General features: G+C 41.0%; 1 protein-coding gene across 1 annotated transcript; it reads right to left on the minus strand.

Annotated features, from left to right (window-relative positions):
* Nucleotides 1–916: 916 nt before the first annotated feature.
* Nucleotides 917–21,918, minus strand: smyd2a (SET and MYND domain containing 2a). The gene is made up of 12 exons (XM_080850121.1): nt 21,467–21,918; nt 20,317–20,380; nt 15,018–15,128; nt 11,713–11,773; nt 8,958–9,082; nt 7,922–7,989; nt 7,068–7,170; nt 3,893–4,003; nt 3,368–3,491; nt 2,874–3,048; nt 2,653–2,761; nt 917–1,779 (listed from the first exon to the last, which is right to left on the minus strand). The coding sequence occupies exons 1-12, from the start codon at nt 21,637–21,639 to the stop codon at nt 1,699–1,701; spliced, it is 1,305 nt and encodes a 434-aa protein (XP_080706247.1). The 5' UTR covers nt 21,640–21,918; the 3' UTR covers nt 917–1,698.
* Nucleotides 21,919–23,326: the final 1,408 nt, after the last annotated feature.

Below are 23,326 nucleotides of genomic sequence, written 5' to 3' on the forward strand. Positions count from 1 at the left end.
TGTGAATTAAATGAATGTGAATGATTCAGAACACAAATTTCAAAAAATATTCTTTTTGTCGTAATCCACAATCCAGTTCTGTGATTGGTTTTTGGTTAAAGCGTACCCTTGTGATTGGATGTGAAAAATTACGTCACCAGAGCCTCAAAATTGATTGGACAAAACATTTAAATTTCACCCCACCCACCGCGGTCTTTCTACGCTGAAGACGTTTGGCCGTCTGTTTCCTAGTCCATAAACAGGTTGTGCCCATTTGAAACGTGCTCTTGTATTTAGTTTCACTAGTTAGTCATCACAGTTATCCTTATTACGCAATTTACACAGATAATAGTTATTAATCATGGCCAAAACAAATTCCAAGCTGCTGTTTTGACAGGAAATGTTATCAGAAAAGTCAAAGAACCATTTTCAGATTTAGGCACGTTGCAGTGTATTCCTGCAACACTGTACACAAACAGCAGATGGAGTGGTGTTGCCCACAGCAAACCCAGTCAAGATATCACTACTTCTGCAAGTATACTCTTACTAACAAAGTATGGGGTTATCATGTACATTTCACCAATTTATTTCTTAACGGCTCAGTCAAACCTCTTAACAATTACCCATGATTATGTATCACTGAAATAACACTATCTGCCTTTTGGGAGCTTTGATCTTTATGGAAGCCAGTCACATCCTACCATCACACTGCAGTTGCCTGTGGGAAACTGGCCAGACGCTCCCTTTGGCAGATAAGTTTAGGCATCTGAATACCATTGCCATGGTTACAGTCAGAAAGCGCTCACAACTAGTATAGGCCTCTTCATGATTTTACAAGCTAAATAAATGGGAGCAAATTACAAATAATTGCACAGAAGAAAAAAGCTTCATGTCAATCTAAAAAACAAAAATGATGACCAAACAAAACAATGATAACTCAAATTGCATTTGGAGTTTATTATTGTAAGGTTGATAACGGTACATATATATTTCTTTTTTTTGCATTCCAGTATGGCCCATGCCACGTGTCAGTAAATAACAATAGGACAACAAACCAGAGACAACATTAATGAAAAAGAGACTTAAGAGAGTGAGTTATTTCCAAATGCAGTCCTAATGACAGTCAATTGGAGAAAAAACAACAACAAGATAATCAAGACAATTTTCATTGAACTTTATGCATAACTTTACTGCATGTGGTCTGTGCAAAATAAATCATGCAATATCTTTGCAATATCTTTGTAACTGGCAATACTGAAAATAATATACATTCTCGTCTCGTTCTGATTCACACCAGTGTTTTGTGTTTCCCATATGTTGCTACAATATGCAAGAGGACAAACAGATCCATTTACTACAGTTTTGTTACTTGATGAATTTTATGCTTTGTGGCCTTTTTGTAAAAAAAAAAAAAGAAAGAAAAAGCCCTTGTTGTATCAGTGCAGATTATTCTTCTGACAAGGTGCTCTATCAAACACTTAACAAATCCACAACAAACTAAAAAAAATACAGAGATGAAGAGACACACAAGTGAGTAACTTGCGATGCTGACAGGTGTGCATCACCAAAATTGTCCACGTGAAACATTTCTTAAAAAGAGTTGAAGATTGTTCTGACATCAGTTGGTTGTAGGGACTGAAGTAGAGGTATAAGATGCATGCCATGCAGCTCTGTTGGTGCAAAACATCAGGGTGTTCAGGCGCTCCAATGGTCCTCTCATTACTGCTCCTCAATCTCTTTCCTGACCTCAGCTATGTAATGGTGATCCTTGCCATGGGCAATTTCCATTATGGCCAGTGCCTGGACGACAGGGAAGAGATGTGGTGTTAGATGAACTACATTGAATGCAACACCAGAAATAGTGATAACAGTTGGGCTTTTTACACCTGGCATTAGAATGCGTTTTTGGGTGAGCGGATTGCACTCAGATAGTGCTTGACCAAATGAAAGTCCAAGTGTAAATGCACTAAAGACACATTGAGGACAGATTGTGACACCTTCGGCTAAACCACCTCTGGAGGTGGTCAGGGACGTGTTGTAACCACATTGAACACAAGTGAGTGTAAATGCAATTGTGTTGTCAGTCCCCATACGACAACTATGTCTGTGTAGGTTTGTAATCTTGCGCTGCTGTTGCAAACCAGCGAGGTCTTAAATAGCAACCAAACACAATAATGCAGTTTCAAGGCTGGCCACCATCTTCTATGTTTTTTTTTTTTTTTTTTGGACCCGCAGAAACGAGAGGAGGCTGTGACATAAGCTTGACACGGTGACTGGATCTTATCGGATCTCTCAATGTGGACACTGGAGACACATGTTGATACCAGATGTAATTAAAAGTGGTAAAAATCATAGAACATCTAGATACAAACTTGCTAAGGCGCATTTTAATGCCAGGTGTGAAAAACCCCACTGAGATGAAGAGTGCTTTGCTTAGTAAGAACGACTATATGTACAAATATACTGTATATAACTAAATAACTTAATATGTGTTTCTTAACATCATAGAAGAGGTGGACACATCCTGATAGGTTTATACAGAGATGAAATGAATGTATTTCACTTCTGAAAAAGTAAAGTAAAGTAAAAATTCAGCACATAATAATTTTAGGCAGATGCTCCAATTTTGAATCTTTGTACGACTACGGAGTTGCTTTAAGTAGGACACCATACCTTCTTTAAAGCCTTGACTCCAAGTGACTTCTTTTCCAGTCCTAAATATAGTCTACCTAGCTTCAGGTACATCGAGGCCGTGTTCAGAGAATAAAGAGGATAGTGCACACTGCAAAAACAAGGGCAAGAAAACCATAATCAACACAAAGCAAGGATCAAAATTGGCCAATTGGTCACAATTCACATTAGTCAGACTAATGGATCTTCCCATTGCTTGTTACCTGTATGGCTTTATGATCTTCTCCCCATATTTCATGGCTCCGTCCCAGTCCTGTAGATAGAGGCAGACTCCCATGGCTTGGTACATCATGTGAAGCATGTACACGTTTGTCTCCGCAAAGAGAGCGCCCATCTTCTCCAGGCTCAGTTCACAGATCTCCAACAGTTCATTTGGGGGTACTACAGAGTCAAGGGCTTAAACAAGGAGTGTCTACCATAAAGCTTTAAGCTTGTCTTTTATCTATCTTATGATGTAGAAGGCATCATTATGTTTTGTGAAATTATTTGATTGTGATATTACAATGCAGGCAAATAACATTTTTATAACAGGTTATTGTGGTTACTTGTATTTAATGAGCCACATTCAAAACTGAAATGTATCCACTTATACAGATATTCTAACTTTAGAGAAACCTACAGTAAAACTCATACTGACAACAACGTGAACCACAAGGCTGTGTGTTCTTGAGGAAAGTAAAGGGCAACAAAAGGATATTCTTGTAATGTTTTGCCCTCCGGAACTCCTCAATGACATTCTTGGCGTACGTCACCATTTTTTTAATTTCCTCCGGCCCTGGCGGCGTGCTCAGGTTCTTCCGGATCTCCATCTTGGCCTTATCCTGAGGAGGCAGAACAGTTAGTCAGGGACACAGGAGATCTCCTTTCAGTTACTCATTATGTGACAAAATACTCTGCAGTAAATTGCTGGAACTTGACACCTGTGGAAATTTGAAAGAGGAGATGGAGGCTAATCAAAAAGGTTGACCGTTGTGGTGTGTAGTTTCATTTCATTCAATTCAGCGCTCACACAGCAGTTGAAAAAGAACCAAAACAGTATTTTGTTGTCTTGACTAAATCTGACTGTGACTAAACAATTTCCATCCAAACTACCCAGACTGAGATTTAGTCCTTCAACTCCATAGAACTTTTGCCATTTAATGGCATGCTAAGATTCAGTGAGGTAAATTTAGTCATACATTTGGCAGATCAATTCTCAGATAAAGCGTCTTTAGCACAATACCTTGGATTTTGAGGTACACTCTGGACAATCACACTCAAAGAAGTAGGAATCTATCAGCCTCTCATTCCGGTCCTCCGTAGGATAGAGCAGGTCGATGTAACTGTTGAAAATCTACAGCAAGAACAAGACCAGAACACACCACAGTGACACTGGATTCTAAATACTCCATATGAATTCTTGCCCGTCCGTAGAATATGAATCATATTAAATAAGCACATTTGCTACTTATATACGGCATAAACATTAACAAAACAAAGTTTCAGACATCCATTTGAAAGTCTATAAGTGCATGATCAGATCATGCTCATGTGTTTATAAATGTACTGGAGTAGGTGGATGAGTGTTTTTACTGTAGGGGAACATTTACATGCAAAGACAAGTGTGGGCGTATGTGTTGGTGCAAACCAAATTTTTTTTTTTTTTTTTTTTAAGTGCAAAATGTGTTTTTCTTGCCAAGTGTTAAAGGCCTGGTATTTTTGGCTTTGTGTTATTGATCGTTTCCCTCATTTTCAGATCTGTCATCACCTGTGATTACCTGCAGGTGCCACATCTGGCCATCTCTTTCACACACTTTGCAGATGTTACCTGGCAGCAGGCATGCATATTACACTCCAACCTCCCCTTTCCCCCTTTACACTTTAATGAATATAGTTCTAAATTAAGTTGGGGGTTTTGTGTTCGTCATTATCTTGCTTCCCTCAGGTTAGGGCTGTAACATAATGGGGGCTCATCCATATTTTTCAGAAGATTTTTTGGGTTATTTGTCTTCCATTAGATTTGTGATCTCATAGGTCTTAGTTCTTTGTTAGTTTGTGAAGTAATGCAGTGTTGTGATTTCCTCCTTTGATGTGACTTCAGTTTGGAGAGTATAGTTGTTTGAGTGGCTTTATCTTTACAGTCACTGCTGCAGCTCTCTGGATAGATTGGGGGAGTGTTCCGGCTGGACACTAGTCCTTCCAACGGACACTCTTTTGTTATTTTTCCTTTTTTTAGTTTTGAGGCTATTCTAGGGTGGGGGCACGGTTCAGGTTGTTCAGCACACTGCATCTTGGGTTTACTGTGGAACTCCGAGTTCAGTGTTAAAAGCCGACTCGGGCCTGGTATGCCTCCGAACATACAAGCAAACATACTCGCCATTTTTCTGGGAGGTGGTGGAGAGTTAGTTCAGGTGTAGTGAGAACATCTGTAGGTTAGTAGCACCTTGAGTTTTTAACGCTTTAGGCTTAATTAGGATTACCAGCAGGTTGCATTGTGTACTTGCCTCGGGCAGGTAATCTTTTAGTGGCTTGAAGGGTAGTATCCAGGCCTACTTTAGAATCTGGTATTGCAGCTGTTTTGTGCTCATGTAAATATGTAGCAGTAGGTTCTTTGTGTAGAGCCTCATTTGTGTCTAGCTGTTGCTGATTTCAGTAACTTCAACTGGTGACAGCAACTTTAGTTAGTGAAATAATGGCAACTCCTGAAGGTTTTTGTGAACAGCCTTGTGTTGAGCTGCTTGAAAACTTTACTAAGGAACAACTTCAGCTGGCATCTAATTATCAAATTGATATTTCCAAAGATTATAAAAATCTCTCCACCTTCAATGCCTGTATCTCCTGTCATGTTGGAAGCTGCTATTCAGTTAAGGCATAATGAGTTGGCATTAAAGGGAAAAAAATTGGAGGAAAGGCAGGATCAAATTAAACTGAAGGAAAAAAAATTGTCGTCAAAACATGAACGAGTCTCTAAAGACTTGGCGATGAGGCATGTTTCTCCACCACCAAGATCTTAGTTTGATGTGGCTAGCCACATTAGATTAGTTCCTCCTTATGAGGAGGATATCGAGAGGTATTTTCCACATTTGTATCGTGTGTCTGCCACTTCAAAAGTGGCCTAAACAGTCTTGGACATTCTTTTTACATAGCATTCTTGTGGGGAAGGCACAGGATGCATATTCTGCTTTGAGTATTGAACAGAGTTCAAATTATGACTAAGTTAAAGAGGCTATTCTGAAAGTGTAAGCTGGTTCCTGAAGCTTATTGTCAGCATTTAAATTTGTTCAATTGGAGGTGTTCATCTCAGAGACATAACTCTAAAGAACAGCTCCGACACCTCATACTGCTTGAAGAATTTCAAGAAATGTTTGCCAGAGGCTGTGTGTGTATTTAAACGGACGAAAGACGGTGACATTGGCTCAAGCTGCTGTTCTCGCAGAAGAGTTCGTCCTCACTCATAAAACAAGCTTTACTGTGGTACAATACCCAGCTGCGGCCTCTGAGACGCGGCCTTTTAAATCAACACCTCCTGGGTCTGCCTCCGTTTCCAAAAAAGTCCCCTGTGGCCTCTTTGTTATAGACTGCGTTTCTATTGGAAGAAACAAGGACATGTTGTTCCTGACTGTGCTGTACTCAATAAGAAACAATAATCTATCAAACCTGTGGCCTTTGTTGAGTAATGCCCCTGTGTCTGCAGCTCCAGATTCCAACAAGCCCTTTAAGCTCTCTATGGATTGTAGTGATGTAGGTGCTGGAACTGGATTGTTGCATTTATGATATTCATCGGGTGGAACATCCTCGGCCCTATTTTTTAAAGAAATGTAATGGCCATCCAAAACACTATTCTACTATTAAAAAATAAGCTTTGGTAATTCTTCTTGCATTGAAGCTCTTTGATGTATATGTTTCAGGTGCACCACTGCTTGTTTTTAACAATCGTAACCCCCTCGTGTCCATAACAGCATGAGAGGCTCCAACCAGCAGTTAATGTGGTGAAGCTTGTTCCTCCAGAGGTACGGCCTGAAGGTTTGCCACATTTGCGGGCGGGATAATGTTTTGGCTGATAACCTTTCCAGGTCGTGAGTACTTTGACATGGGGCTAAGGTATCTGTTCTTTTGAGGTTTGTTTCTCTCTCACACCTGGCAGCAGGACATGCAGCGTACACTCCACCTACCCTTTCTCCCACTTACACTTCACACTATTGTTCTAAATTAAGTTTGGGGTTTTGAGTTCTCATTATGTTGCTTCCCTACGAGCCAGGGTTGTAAAACAAATGGTGGCAACACTAGGGGAGGGTGCACCTTCTTACAGCATGGTAGGCCACAAACGTAGAGAAAGAGAAAACCTACATTGCACCTTTAAACACCAACACTGTCGTCGTCTTTTCAGGTGAGAAGATTCTACTTTGATTTTGCCTCACCTCATCTCCAGGGCTGATATCCTGGACTGCCCTCACTTCTGCCGTTGTCCCTTTGTAGGTCACAATGACATTGGGGTCACAGCTGTGGTTCATCAGAGCAACACTGCAGGAAGGAGAGAAGGAAAATTTCACAGAGTGCAGCCTAAAAAGAGAATTGCAGAGGCCCTGCGCAAGGTGAGCTAAAATAGAATGTCCTCAAAATGCCCAAAGCCAGTTCAGTGTGGACCACCGGCACAGCAGCGCGCTGCACAACCAAGACCAACAACATTATTCGCCTCATGTATTATTCATAAACACATCATTACAGCTTTCAAGAGCAAATCTGTTGCAGTCACTTTGCCAGTCATCCATTTCTCCAAACAGACTTGGTCATAGTCTTGTCATTTCATGCCAGACTACTCAATCAGTCCTGTATAGCAGGGAAAGCTTTTAGAAGCTTGCTCACATCCCATGGTCAGTGTGCATCAAAATGAGGGATGTCTGATGTCAGTTTACCAAGGACTTCAGGGTTGAAAGCAGATAAAAATGTTTCTAGGGCTTAACATTTTACATTATTCATTGATTTAAAATGAGCGGTGAGTGGAAATATAGGTCTATGACCACATTTCCTCAGCCGAACAATTACAAGCGAGATAATGTAAGACCGAATTTACTGCCAAAAAACAATCAGTTTATGTTCAAGTGGATTATTCTTTTTTTAAGTCCTGTTAAAGTTTTATTTTCTGGTCAAGCTCAGCAAACACTTGACATAGACAAGGTTCAGAAACTTAGCTAGGTTTGAACTATGAACCACACTGAAAACTTGGCTTCTGAGGTTGAAGTACCACCAAAACTAACTGAAACAAGAGACTTACTCTGGGAATACTGCTGAACCTAAGTGAGACAGCTCTTCGTCCTCAATGGTGAACCCATTGTTGTTAACCTGTTGACAAAACAAGATTTACATTAAAACTAAACTCTGTTCTGGATGTCATGTGATTATGTAATCAGCTGAATATCAGGCCATTGTAGACATTTTGATTAAGCTACTGATAAGAGGCTGAGGCTTTCAATTCATTGGTCTCATTCAAGGTGGTACTGAGGGAAGATTAGCCTTTGGGAGTTCCGCAGTGACCCGAATAAGTGCAGTGTCGACTGACACCTACTGCCTACATAAACAAGCACCGAGCAGCTGAGAGGTGAAGAGTGAACGGGAAAGGTTGGGGGTGATTTTGAGAGAGAGAGAGAGAGTGAGCGCGCGAGAGAGAAGGTTGGGAGTGGGGGAGGGTCTTAAAAGAGACCTGGAGACATAGTGGCAACTAAATCTGCCAAGGTGCAGAGAGGGGGCAAATCTATGTGTGTTTGAGTTTATGTGTGTGCATGAGTGTCTGTGAGTGACAAACAGAAACGTGAAAGAGACTGAAAGAGCCCAATGGGAATGGAGAGAGAGGGAGAGAGAGACTGAAAATTAGTGGTGTACGAGGAAGCGAGCGAGTACATGGGTACGCGGTGGCCTCTGTGGTATGTAGTAGTGGAAAGGCCTTTTAAGGTGGTGAAGCCTCCCAGGGGGTAGGGGAGGGGGATGGGGGGAGGTAGCAGCTGGTAGTGAATGGGGCATAAGCAGCTGGGACACACAGGACATAGGGGGATACCACATGGGCAATACCACATGGGCGAAGCCATCTTGGCATCAATCAGGCCTTAATGACTTGGCTGTGGCTTAGATATTAACATACTTCAGGCCAGTAGCTGCTGACACACCATCATTGAATAATAACCCGTAATTTGTGTTGTGAAGTATGCCCATCACCACAGGATGATGATACAGTAAAAAATGAGAAGATAATATAAAAATAATCTAACAAACAAAGTTAGGCTACATCAGTAATATTTACAGAAATGCCCCATTACCCCAGCAAAAAGCTCATTGAGAGTGGCCTTGTCAGGGAAGTCGAGCTGTTTGGAGTAAAAGTGATGGAGTGCAGCGATGTCGGCTTCATTCATCTCGTTCTTCTCGTTGTCAAGCTTGTCAAGGTCTGGAGAGAGACGAGAGTCCTTGAAAATCACCTCAACATACCACAGACAATTATGACACACAAGCTTTGCACAATAGTTCAGACTACAAGATTCAGTCCGTGATTCTGTTTCGTTTTTGCGAAAGGTTGTAGATATTTGAGCTTTACAGCCAATCAAATTACACCCCTGCCCTCCATGCTCCTGGAGCACAGTTTAATGGGATTGCTCAGTCCGAACCACTGCGTTTACAGACCCAGAGCAAGTCAACCACGCTGAACGGACAGCTAGAGGACCATGAGAAGAAATTTGCTGAATTTGACAAAAAGTGTATGGTATTAGAATCGCAAACTGCACTTTTAAGTCCTTCAGTGGTAGGCATTATTACTTTCACAAGAAAAACCAAATAGGGTGGATTTGACTGGATGCTGGATAAATGAGATCAGTCAAGTTTTAAAAAGTTAAACACAGATTTTGCATTGGAACATTTTATTGTTGTTAATGGACTACATTTTGTTGAAATGGTACTTTACTCTGTTTTTAGTAAGATTATGTGGCGTCATTATTAACAAGAAGTACTATCTGTTAGACACTTTGTAACTCACACCCTCATAAACATCACATACATCTCTGTAACTTCATGTGTTCATGTCTGACGCACAGAAAGTCTCTACAGGGCATTTGCACATGTTTAGCTTGTTTGCTCTAGTTCTAGTCTGAATCAGTTGATACGTTTGTAAACTTTAATTGCATTTTCCTCTTGGTTCAGTTTCTTTTCACACAGAGAAAAATCCAAGCGAACAAAAATGCATCACTACAAATCATAGGATACTGTTCACTTTGCTTATTGGTCAGATGTGTCTGGGGCAGGAGCAGGAAAGTTAACACAGGAAGAAGGTCCTGTGTTTTGGACTAATGCATATTTCTTTGAGAAAATCATTGCTGCTCAGTCTGAAGGCAGCATGTCTTCTTTACAAACTGCGAGGCAGTGTTTTATTTTCAAGACGTTTCCTCAAAGTGCATTCGGCATTCTGCTGGTATGGTTTAGCCTGGTATATAACCCAGATAATTACCACGGTTATGAGCAACTGTCATCTCTGCTGTGCAATTAAACATGGAGCAATGGCAATGTTTTTGTCCAGAACACAGGGTGATCTTCCTGAAGTTATTACTTTCTTGCTCCGGCACCAGACACATCTGACCAATAAGCAGAGTGAACGTTTCATGTGGTTTGTGATGATTCATTCGGGTTAGCTCTGTGTGAAAAGGAACCGAACCATAGCGAAAAACGCTCTAAGTTTACAAACTCATCAACTGATTCGGACCAACGCAAACAAACTATAGGTGTGAAAATGTCCTTGGATGCAGTTATATTCATCGCATTGCAGCTCAAATATGTACAGTGAAATGCCCCCAACTTGTCAACATACACATTAAATGAAAATGGTTAGGTCCAGTGGCATTTCTACATTAGGGGCAGATGGGGCAGTGCAGAAGGCTCAATCCATTCCTACTTTGTGGCAAACTATAAATATATATATTTTTTTTTTATATACAAAGTAGCGTAAATATTTGTGTGAATAAACTTGACTCACAAGCATTATATTCTTGTTTTGGAGTCATTTGATTCGAGTGTTTTTCTGCCTGTGTGCTTGCCATAGACATGAATGAACGTTTATATGTCTATATGGTGCTTGCTTTGTGCAACGTTTCCGGTTTCCGGAAGGGCAAAGACCCACGCTGCCCCACCGTTACCATAGAAACACCAATGAGCGCGTACCACACAGGCCAAAGTTAACATTGAGACGTGGGGCAATTTCAAATTTGCCCCTAGACGTAAACTGCGTAAGCTACGTATTCTACGTAATATAGACTGGAATAATGCGAAACCCGCGAGAACTGTACCCCCAGACTAAGAAAAAAAAAAACATACATTGAGTGTGAGATCAATTCCAGTTACAGGTTGGTTAGCTATCGCTAGATTTCGACAACTTTGGAAGAGTTTTTTAATACAATTAATAACGTTGATTATTGAAAAGGATTAAGACTTTCACAAGGAACACGATGGGACAAAAGATACTGAATGCCCTCTCCATGCTTTCTATTGAAAACTCGTTCATTAATGGACTGCTGGATTTTAACAACAAAGTAATCGAGAGGTTTGCTCAAGCAAAGAACCCTCGTGCCAGCTTCCTTTTTAAGTGATCAGCATTGGTGAGACAAAAGCTAAAGGATGTCGCCTTTTTGTTTTTACAAAGTTTTGTTTAATAAATTATGCAAGTTATTGAAGCTATGTGTCTGTCTAATCTTTTTACTTTAATGCTATAATATTATAGTGCGTACCATGTTGGCGCTCTGAGATTCTTTGGAACGAAGAGTGAGTTTAAAATATAATGCAATATTATTATTATTATAGGCAACATCTTTGTGTCCTGCTGAGCGCTAAAGCATGTGAAATGTATTTGAAAAAGGATGTCTGCTGCCACTCAAAATGCAGCCCATAGTAGCTGACTGGTCTATATACGTAGGTCTACTGAAATTTCAGGCTAAAATCGCCACTGGTTAGGTCACATACTAAAGCTGATAGTACGTTCAGAAAACGTCCTGGTAATGTAGCTCATTGAAAGAATCAGAATAGCTCAACTGTACTTACGTGATTCAAACTCTTTCAAGGTTAACAACCGCTCAGACTGTGTCCTGTCTTTGTGCAGTTTCTGATGAAAAGGAAAACACAAAAAATCACATGAATTTCACAAATGCGTTACTGGGGTTCCCACTGGGATAAGTAGTTATCTCTGGTGAACACATTAGTGTGATTGATATGATGTGTTCCAGTGACTCTTATGCTGGATAACTCAGTAAAGGCTCCTGGTCCGGACTGCTGTGGCACCAAGTCTTGCTCAGAATTCAGATCTGCTACTAGAAAGTTTATGTTCACCTGCTCTTGTCTAGTAACGTGTTACAGCAGATTGAATTAGATGTATTAAAAGGTCAGAGTTCTTTACTTATAATGTGTGTGTTTGTATAGAGATAGTATGCAACAATTTGACTTTTATAGGCAACAAGTTTTCCTCCCCCTCTCCCTGACCAGATGTAAAAAGTGTGCTTAATCAACATTAACTTGCCAACTCGAATACCTAATTCAAATTATATTTCAGTGGTAAAAGACAGAGGGTTCTCTTTCCTGTGCTACACACCACAAGTTCTCTGGTGATCAACCACTTGTCTTAGAATCACAGTAGCACAGCTAACCAGCTCTACTGTTATGGTTCATAACAGAAATGGCTAAATCATTCTCCAGTGGCACAATGTTAATGCGATTTGTGATGAAAACTTTCTGTAGTGACAGATAAAGTCTAACAGCCGACCCAACATGCAAACACAGGCCAAGAGATGCTACTTTGCATTGACTTTTCAGCTCAACCTCTTGAGAATGTGAAAGCACTACACCTCTTCCCCTTGTCTCTCTACCCAGCGACTAAGCACAAGTGTTCACAAGCACCTCACCCACACACACACTCAAACACAAGGCAGCCAAAGCAATTTCACACTCTCAAAACCAAACCATCCGTTTGAAAGAAAAAAAAGAAATCATTAAAAATATCAGTTCAATGGAAGCCTTCATAAGCAAAAATGATGTGGCTCCACATTAAATGTTCCCACTTTTTCATAATCCACACGTCTCAAATGTTGTATGATGTAACATAGCTGAACAGGACACATGATATGTCCACTAACAACATAAAGAAGGGGGCAACATACGTCAAAACCAACGATATTTATTGACTGATCTTGAAAGTATTGGCTTACAAAAGCAAAATAACTCATCACCTTAAAAATTATTTAAAGTTAGTTCACACTGTGAAACCTATGAAAAGTGACAGTGGTATATAGATACAGACCACGTTAGCCACTTCACGACCGCGATTTTCTTTGGTTCCAATTTCCCTCTATTTGTAGAAAACTGTTGAATGGATACTTTTGGTCTAGGAAGTCCTAATTGTTTTTTTGGTCAATTTATCTTCAATATTACGCTGACTAAAAAAGAAGTTTTTGTCAAAGAGCGGATGGAGTTGTTATGCTGAACAGGTGCCATCTTGACATGCCTTTGTCGAAGCTGTGTGACGTCCTCATTGCGTTTTACCATAGGCTTTTGCGTCGCTTACTTATGACTAGACTTGGAGGGGCGAGCCCTCCCGGAAGCCATAGAGAATGCATTGAGAGAAGTGTAGAGCTCTGTTTTGTGAAAAAAAACGCATTTAACATGGGAGTCTGGGGCGATTTTCATTTCGCACAAGATCGCCCTGAAGGGGCGGGGCCATTTGAATCACGACTCTAGGCTGACTGAATGACTGTTACCTGATTCGACAAAGACATACAGAGGCATATCAGACCAAGGGGGTGCAACGGCAGTCTCTTGAACGTCCGCACAGGAGGCCATTTTGAGGACAGTATACTTCCGGTAGGGATCAGTGGTACGTTAGGTAACGTCAGTGATCTTCACAATCGTTTACACTCTTATCTCGCGGACATTTTTGACGGATTTACAAATGACTTGATTTACAATCGTCATTACCTTGGTAATAATTCTGGATGCTTGAACATGTTGAAATGTGCAGCTTAATTGTGTATCACGGCTATTGTGAATCAGTCATTTTACATCAATTGGCGAGGCATAATTGTTCTTTCTTTTCAATATAACTTAAGTTGCACATAATAAAACTGAAGTTGCACATGATTTCCAATCGGGTTGGTTTGTTAAACATCTTACATTATGATTTCGACAGGAAATTGCGGACTTTATTGCCAATGAAGATGCCAGAATTTTGTGCAACCTGCTCTATTGAACACTCCCTTGAAACGAGACCTGTCAGAGACCTGTCAATGTTATTTTCATATGAAAACCCATGTTTATAATTCTTCATAAGTATGTAGTGCCATAAGAAATATCTTACGTTTATAACAAACCAACCCGTTTGAAAATCGGTTGAAAATTGAGCAAGTTCTGGTTACTTAAAAAGTAGGCCTACCACTTCCAACACAATGTTAAGGGGGAGTGAGCTATACTGTCCTCAAAATGGCCGAAATGTGCGGACATTCGGCTCCGTCGGCCAGAAACGCAGGCAGGATATCTAGCCTTTATTATAGATATCTATGTATCAGACGGTCTAGTGGTAGAATCCGACAGAAAAAAAATATGAAATTTACATTTACATAGTCGTGCAATTTAATTTATACATCAGGAATTATCATTTTTTATTTTCTTCATTTTCCCATAGGCAGTGCGTCGCCCCAATCGCCCTTATGGACGAGCCGCCACTGCATGTTAGATGTATTGAGCCTTTCATCACAGCCTCCAAAATAGTTCTGAAGGCTGTAATGCAAATACATAGCATTATAAACTGTCTGCATCTTTCCACAAATAAACAAACCTATGTCTGGACATGATGTCGATGTCATTTCAAGGATGGCAAGGACAGGTAGATTTCCTGAGATTAATTCCAGACACTTCCCACAAAAATTGGTACTACAGTGACAAACAAAACAAAAGAGAACTTTAAAGTTCAAGAACTTAGGCTCTCTGGTGCTGACATGGCAAAGGTTTCACATCACTGGAACGCAAGAGAGACCAGACTGATAAGTGTTCTGCAGACTGTAGTGTTTCAAATTGGCAAAACACAAAATACACCCTGATTTTTGCTCTGTAGGAAGACCAGCCTGGATGTTTTTTAATATTTTTGAATGTGGGTCATATTATTACATTTGCATGTGTTTTGATACCTACAAACATGTAGGTGTTCAGCGCTTAGGCGCTATTAGGGGTGTTCTATGCCCCCCTTTTTCAGAGTGTTCACCCTTGATGCCCTCTTTGGCATGTTCAGCTGTCTCCACACACCAACCCTACCCCCTCCCTCTCTCCTCCATCCCCCTATCCCTCCTTTCTAGTCTCCTCCTCACCTGTTTCACGATGATTCTGGCCACCAGCCTGACCGTCTCCGAGGGGCACCAGTTCTCTCCGTAGGCACACATGGCTGAGCACTCCAGCTTGTGCATGGGCCAATCGCTTTTCTGCGGGAGTGACACAGGTCAGTTTTTAATAAAGCATGATGCACGGTCAGGCACAAATGATAATGATAAATGATAAACTCCTCAAAAAAAGTTTGGAAAAATGTTTTGGTCGATTATTCCTCCCCTTTAATAATACCGATTGGTATTGTATTGTATATCGTTGGACAGCCTGATTAGTCACCTTTACAACGAGGTACAACTTGTAAGGATCGAGCATTCGTGGAATGAGCAACACAGCTAACTGTGTGGGTAGCGGCCCAAATAAATGTGCCAAATTCCCTGCAATATTCTGCTGTTGGAATTCACTCTTGTTTTGAGTTGCTTCGTGGATTGGATGATTCTCCCACAGAATACGTATCGGCCATTTTTACACTTTATTCATTTTACACTGTCAGGGCCCTCAGTAGCGTGAGGAAGATCCATACACAGCCACAACAGCTTGGCACCTCCTCCTCATGCTGGTCATCAGCCTGGTCACAGTCACACACTGCTGTGGGATGGCATCCCATTCCTGAACCAGTATTTGTCGCAAGTCAGACAACATGGTTGCGTTGGTCACTCTGGCACGTACAGCATGCCCAAGCTGATCTCACAAGGATTCAATTGGGTTGAGGTCTGGACTCAGGGCAGGCCATTCCATCCTGTCCCCTCCAAAATTCTGGAGGTACTCTGTGATGATCCTGCCTCTGTGGGGGCGAGCGTTGTCATCCTGGAGGATGGAGTTAGGTCCCAGATTCTGGAAATATCACCACTGGCTCCAGAATCTCATTCCGATATCTCACTGAATTCCAACAGAAGAAAATTGTAGGGGATTTTGGCAAAAAAAATTGGGCCGCTACCCACACGCTTAGCCGTGTTGCTCATTCCACGAATCCTTACAAGTTGTACCTCGTTGTAAAGGGGAATAATCAGGCTTTCCAACGATGTACAATACAATACCAGTTGGTATTATTTGAGGGGAGGAATAATCGACCGAAAAAACGTTTCCGAACTTTTTTTGAGGGGTTTATTAAAAACAAAAGACAAGCACTCCCTCGCTGTTTCTTTTTCTTCTGATGAAAGGCTAAATAAATACAGAGTTCACCCCTTCTTTTCCCTTCTTTGTTGGTGACTCACGCCTTCCCAAGATAAGGACAGAGCGGCCTATTTGTGGAAATCTCAGGAGAGAAAAGACTGAATTAATCTTAACACTGCTTTTCTGGTGGCTGGGAAGAATGGGATGTACAAAATCCTGCATCTTGGCGAGTAAACAGCAAATTGATCCCTAATGCAAAGGGATGGATTGCCATCGCAACGACAGGTCCAGCCTAAATTTGAGTATGGATGAAAACGAATCCTTTCCAATAAACAGGTGGCATATGAAACCTTATTTGTTTTCAGGACACTGGCGCCCTATTTTCTTCTATGTATTATTTCTAGGACTCTACAAACCTCAGCTTAAAACATGGGGCCTATGTTTTCCTTTTCTCTTTCCTCTGATGCACATATGTATTAGGATTGGAGTCTTAATATCTACATATACTTCACAAGTACAGATCATTTGCCTCAGCAAAACTTAGTCCCTATATCAAACCATGGGGTTAAAATGTGATTCCTTACTGACAAGACACATTACAATGAGGGCCCTGCATTATTATGAGGAAATTATGTATAATTCTCCGCCTTTCCTTTCAGGGTTATCCCATAAGATGTTTTCAATGTGTTTGAATGATTTTGATTTGTAGTCTTGTTTCGCACTCAACAACAAATTTCAACTAGAATGCGTTTCGTGAACGAACTGCGAGAGTGTGCTTGCTCTGTTGCGGCCATGACCGAGAGAACAAGTGCCTTGGAATTGGGGCAGGTGTCAGCTCTCCAGCTCTCCCTGCTGGATGAGCATGCACAAATGAGTATGCACAAATGAGTATGCATGAGTGAGTATGCATGAGTGAGTAAACATGAGTGAGTATGCACGAGTGAGTATGCATGAGTGAGTATGCATGAGTGAGTATGCATGAGTGAGTATGCATGAGTGAGTATGCATGAGTGAGTAAACATGAGTGAGTATGCACAAGTGAGTAAACATGAGTGAGTATGCATGAGTGAGTATGCATGAGTGAGTAAACATGAGTGAGTACGCATGAGTGAGTAAACATGAGTGAGTAAACATGAATGAGTATGCATGAGTAAGTATGCATGAGTGAGTATGCACGAGTGAGTATGCATGAGTGAGTATGCACGAGTGAGTAAACATGAGTGAGTATGCATGAGTGAGTAGAGCCCTGGTATGGAAGGTGTCTCTTAAAATTCCTAGCTATACAGTTGAATGGAGAGGGACAGAGAGAGAAGAGGAACCGTGCGCAGGTGTCAGTGAGAGTTGTCAGTGAATCACAGGTGCAAGCCAGTTTAATGAGCCTATTATGATGTCATAATGCCTCAAAGTTCTGCCATGCAAGTCTATGGAGAAAAAAGGTGATGGAAAAAGAGGAATAAAAAAGGAGTGGCAAGGAGTACCGCCACGAAAAGTCATAGCAGCTTGCACCGGATCGGGCCGGACGTTTTGGTGTTTGAACGGCGTCTCTATCTCAATCGGGCGAGGAGTAGTTAGCTGCAAGAAAAACTACTGGAATAAAAAAAATAGTAAAAAACGAAGAACAATAGTGTGCTTCCCTTCGGGCAAGCACACTAATAAAGAAAACTTGACGATAACAATACTGTGCTTCCCTTCGGGCAAGCACACTAATAATACCTACGATAACAATAGGTTACCTCCTACCGGAGGAAACCTAATAACTCACTAACTTAATAACTCATTAACTCAATAACTCACTAACTTAATAACTCATTAACTTAACTAGAATGCGTTTCGTGAACGAACTGCGAGAGTGTGCTTGCTCTGTGACAGAGAGAACAAGTGCCTATGAATTAACATGTATTTACATCTACTCAATCAGTGTAGTGGGGCCTTCTTCCAATATATTTTAGCAAGCAACCAAGCTCAACCATTATATTTTGGCTCCACTGACGTTTAGACATATGAGGGTATCTCAGAGTTTCGTTATACTGACTTACTGAGCTAAGTGAATTGTTGAAATTGCTATCTTGGTAAAAGGAAACATCTCTGCAACAATATTAGAATGAATGCGGTTACATAGCCAGCTTTACTTAAAGTTTATTGTAAGATAGGCCTATATGTTAGACTTAATGCAGTTAGAGTTAGTCTGTAGGTGTAGTATCAAACGTAAGCAACACTTTTACTGTATAGATAGAGAGCACGTGTATCACATTGGTTTATAGTCTGTCAAATTAGTTCTAGTTATTGGTGTTCGTTGCCATACAAAGTTAGTCTTCTCTTATAAGCCTAGGTAGTACATCTGATTAGAGCTAGCAAACATGAATTGCAGATTAAGGGGTCCCCTATCTCAGTGTTCATTTTGGCAGCTATTTTTAGATTCAGTCTTAAGACAAAAATGCATATTAGTTTTAGTCACATTTAGTCATAGTTATCCTTCTTAGTTTCAGTCTAGTTTTCGAAAACTCATTACAATTTAGTCTAGTTTTAGGCACATTTAAAATTCCATATTATAGCCACATTAAACTCATTCCCTTCCCTTCTCAGGCCCAGGGACCTCCTGTGTTGTGTCAACTGCATAGTAATAGTAGTCTAGCTTGCAGTACTTACATTGTGGATGCAATTAGTCTCCAAGATACAGATCTCATGCCTACAGCTGAATTCGAATTTGTTTGTAATAAATAATCGAATGTGATGATGAAGTACGGTACGCAGCGTCTTAACTGAAGCTCAACTCAACTATTACAGCAGTTAGCTTGCCGCTAATGCTAACTGAAAACACATCGGAACACAGTGGCTAGCTAGCTGCTAATAAGTAACATATATAAGTAACACATCAGCAGTAATGAATCAAGTGTACTGATATTAAATGTACTACTAAATGTACTACTAACATGCCATTCTTAAATTAAAGCCAGTGACATGATGGTTAACGATTAACGAGTTAACGATGGATACCGACAATTAGCATACCTAGCTAGGTAGCATTACCATTGGATTTCAATGGCAGTTATGCTAGCTCTGGCTATCCAGTCAAAGGAGCCTTGTTTCTGGACACGTATCACTTGACGAGCGAGGGCAATACAGTCATCTGGAAAGTTTAAAATGATACTAAACGAAGGGAAATCTACTGTATGGAGAATTTTCTGCTCAGTAGACAATGCAGATTCTAATTAGGCTGGTGGATATGTCCAATGTAAGAAGTGTGAAGTTTTAATGAAATATGATTGATGCAACTGTCGTTCTCCATAACAACTTGGATTAACCTGGATGGCTGGATGAAGTTTCAGACCGAACGTCAAAGATCTTCAATGGTAAGACTTGTCGGTTGTGCCTCTGTTGGTGTCTCGTAAAACGTGAATTTTATTAAAGCATAGCGTGTGTATTGTGTAGCTATTTCATTCCGAGATTGCAGGGGAGTGAAATGCTCCGCTCTGCTGCTGGTATACAGACAGCCGGAAAGGTTAACAAACGGAATGAAATAGCTACACATTACACACGCTATGGCTTAATAAAACCCACGTTACTCACATACTGGTTAACACTGTTAGAGCGGGTGTATAAACTGTACCTGAAACTGTTGCCACTACATTCGTTTTAATATTTTGCACTCTCTATCTAACCACTTCTGGCATTTAAGAGAGCTTCTCCTATGTCAACTGATCTAATGTCAGTTGGCTAGAGTGCGTGACGTCACAATGGCTCAACCTTCCCCATGTTAGTCAATGAGAGAAAAAGGGGATGAAAAAGAGGGATAAAAAAGGAGTGGCATGGGGTACCGCCACGAAAAGTCATAGCAGCTTGCACCGGATCGGGCCGGACGTTTTGGTGTTTGAATGGCGTCTCTAGCTCAATCGGGCGAGGAGTAGTTAGCTGCAAGAAAAACGTACGGAATAAATAAATAAATAAAGAAAACTTGACGATAACAATACTGTGCTTCCCTTCGGGCAAGCACACTAATTAGGCGCCTGATAATGACAGTCTGTACAGGACCTGTATTTCATCAATCAATACATGGAGTCATGAAATAGCTCAGGGGGTGATGGTTTCATGTCTGAACAAGGACGCACAATGATGATGATGTAACTGAGCGTCTCTCTTTAGTTCTGTGTGAGAGCTGTGCAGGTCTCCCTTTACCTGGCAGTCTACGTCGCAGTAATAGGCCTGTTTGCATTTTCCACACTTGGACAGGCCCTCTCGTCTGTCAAAGGAAACGAGAAAGAAAACCCAGGTCATCAAAAGAGCAGTGCATTACTCAGTAAGAAACATATTTCAAGAGGGTCTTAAGTGACATACCGTCTTAAGACATGCCAAGAGACATTTATAGGCACAACCTTCTCGCTGACCATCTGCCATTGAGAGAAGGCTAACCCTGTTTCTAGAAAGAGTACTCTGGTGACTCTTTGGCACTTGGAAACTGAAAGTCATTCAAACCACTGAAGTTGCAAATCAAATTGTGAAAATTCACAAGTCGACACAATGGTGAATGACACAATAATTCAATGTTACTCTTAGTCTTAACGTGGGTCTAGGCCTAGATCTGTCAGACACGTCCTGGAAACAATGCACTAAGCACACGTACTTTTAATTCTGAATACAACTTAGACTCTAAACTTAATAATACAACACAACTTATAATGTGTGATAAAGGCAAGCTGGTGCACACATTCATTACAGTAGTGCAGTGTCATGAGATTGGTGGTAGTCCTTCTCCGAAGTATGAAGTGCCAAAAATAAAGACGTAGCTGCATGTTGTAATACAAACGCCGAGACATAGGACAATTGGCTACTTCTCTTTAAAGGACTGCCAAATGCACATGTTTGCAGTTAACTTCCATAGCAATCAACTGACTATAGACGTAAAGTTAACGTTAGCTTACAGTAGTTATATACTGTGAAACATTACCGTCACATGAATTCCCCGCTGACGGTAAAGTTAGCTGTAACCTTTGTGGTGCCAATCAGTTTAATTAAGTTTAACGACCCTTGCAGACGACATGACATATTTTATAACCCTAAAATAAATAGTTTTTTAAGAATCAATATTGTGTATGGTTCTGTTAAATAGGCTAGTCATTCCATAATTACATGATTCCCTTATGAAATTATAGTGCCTCAGGTCAGGTCAGTATCGTATTTGCCTTATCCTGTATCTTTCAATCTTTATGTCTGCAATGAAATCCGATGCCAGCGGTTACTGATAACAGGAAACCAAGACTAAAGACAGGTAACAACAACAGCAGCTGCAGCAGGAACATTGTTATGACGAATGTCTTGAGTGACATACCTCGTGAAGCATAATTCACAGTGAGCACCTCTTTCATTCTCTGTCAAAACGTATGCGTACGCTGGACAGGCGAACACGAGGTCCCCGACTTTGAAATGTTTCAGGGCGTTTAGTCCTCGCCCTTTGCCTGGGCTCGAAAACTTCTCCGTGCCTTCTATCCCTTCAGTTTTCATTTTGTCGTAAGCCCTTTATCTCGATAACGTAACGTGAAAGACTCCAAGAGCAGAGTTAGCTAACGTTCGTTTATGAGCTACAAATTGTACAATGAGCTAGCCAGCAAACGCACTAATAGCCGTGCGGCTTAAAACCCGAGCCCTTGCGGCCTACAGCTACTTGAAGGCTGATGTTCTGCAGGTTTGTTTTGGCTTGCTAGTGTGACTAGATAACCAGCTACTGCAGATACCGTGGTTGACACAGAGTTGACACCACCTCCTTGCTAGCGTCGCTCCAGTTAGTGGTCAACCCTGTAAACTAGCCCAGCTAAACTCAATGGGCTAAACTGAAGCTTCATGGCCATATTATCCGAGGTGTCTTAAAGCCCGTTGGACGTGGTTGTATACAGTTGACTATCGGGTTCAGGCTGTCAAGTCTGTGATACAGATAATTGATCATCTCATTTTCAAAATCTGGCAGCCTTACACTGAAATGACTGCTCCGCGCTCAGCACAGGATGAAAGGTAAGTACGTCACTCAATAATGAAAGGTGATAAACCTATGAAAAAAATATCGAAGAGGTAAAATACAGTCCTTAGCTCTACTTGTTGTACTGTACTGCCACCATGAGGCCATTGAACTAATACGGTAAATAACTCTCAAAGTTAGTGCGCAGTGCATCGGTATTGTGAAGTTTGTTCAAGTTTCCCAAACATACCTGCCAACTCTCCTGGTTTCTATTCTGGCCCATCTCCCGCCACCTTCCCGTTTTGTAATTTCGCCCGGTTATCTCTAATTTACGAGGGCCAAACGTTTTTGATTAATAATCAAATCAAAATGTTTGTCCAATGTTCTAAAGTTGCCAGATCATGTATGAAACGCAATCATGTCTTACACAATAAAGATGAGTATATTCAGCCAGATTCTGGGGCCTTGTAGGGAAAGATGAGCACTTCAGTCAGCTGGCTAGGCTGATGAAGGCATTACTTTGCATTCCACATAGCAATGCCTCCTCAGAGTGGTCTTTCAGTATGGTTAGAAAAATAGTAACAGAGTATAGAGCAAGTTTGAACAACAGCACGTTGTGCTCTCTCTTGTCTTGCAAAATAATAATAATAATAATAATAATAATAATGCATTTTATTTGTAACGCACTCTTCATTCAAAAGAATCTCAGAGTGCCAGCAAAGTAGAAACAAACTATAATAATACAATAAAAATAAAACTAGTAAACATAAGCATAATAGAAAACTTAGTGACAGTGATTTATCACAAAGCCAAAAACGGCTTCTTAAAATGTTTTTAGTCCAGTTTTAAAGGAGTCCAGCGTCTGCGTTGCCCTTAGGTGGTAAGGGAGGCTGTTCCATAAGCGTGGCGCTGCTTGGTGGCGGAGCTTGGTGTTGGGGACGCAGAGGAGTGAGCTGTTTCCAGATCTGAGGGTGCAGGTGGAGGTTTTGGGAGTAATTAGTTCTTGCAGGTAGGGAGGTGCATGCCCATTTCTGCATGTATGGGTGAGTATTAGGACTTTGTAGTCAATCTGGAAAGAGGCAGGGAGCCAGTGTAGTGAGTGTAATATCGGTGTTATGTGCTCATATTTCCGGACTCTCTTCAGGATCCTGGCAGCGCTGTTTTGGATGTATTGCAGCTTCTGAATGTTCTTGCCAGTGATCCCAGAGAAAAGCGAATTACAATAGTCCAGTCTTGAGG

The sequence above is a fragment of the Sprattus sprattus genome, assembly GCF_963457725.1.
Source record: "Sprattus sprattus genome assembly, chromosome: 13".
Taxonomy (NCBI): Eukaryota; Metazoa; Chordata; class Actinopteri; order Clupeiformes; family Clupeidae; genus Sprattus; species Sprattus sprattus.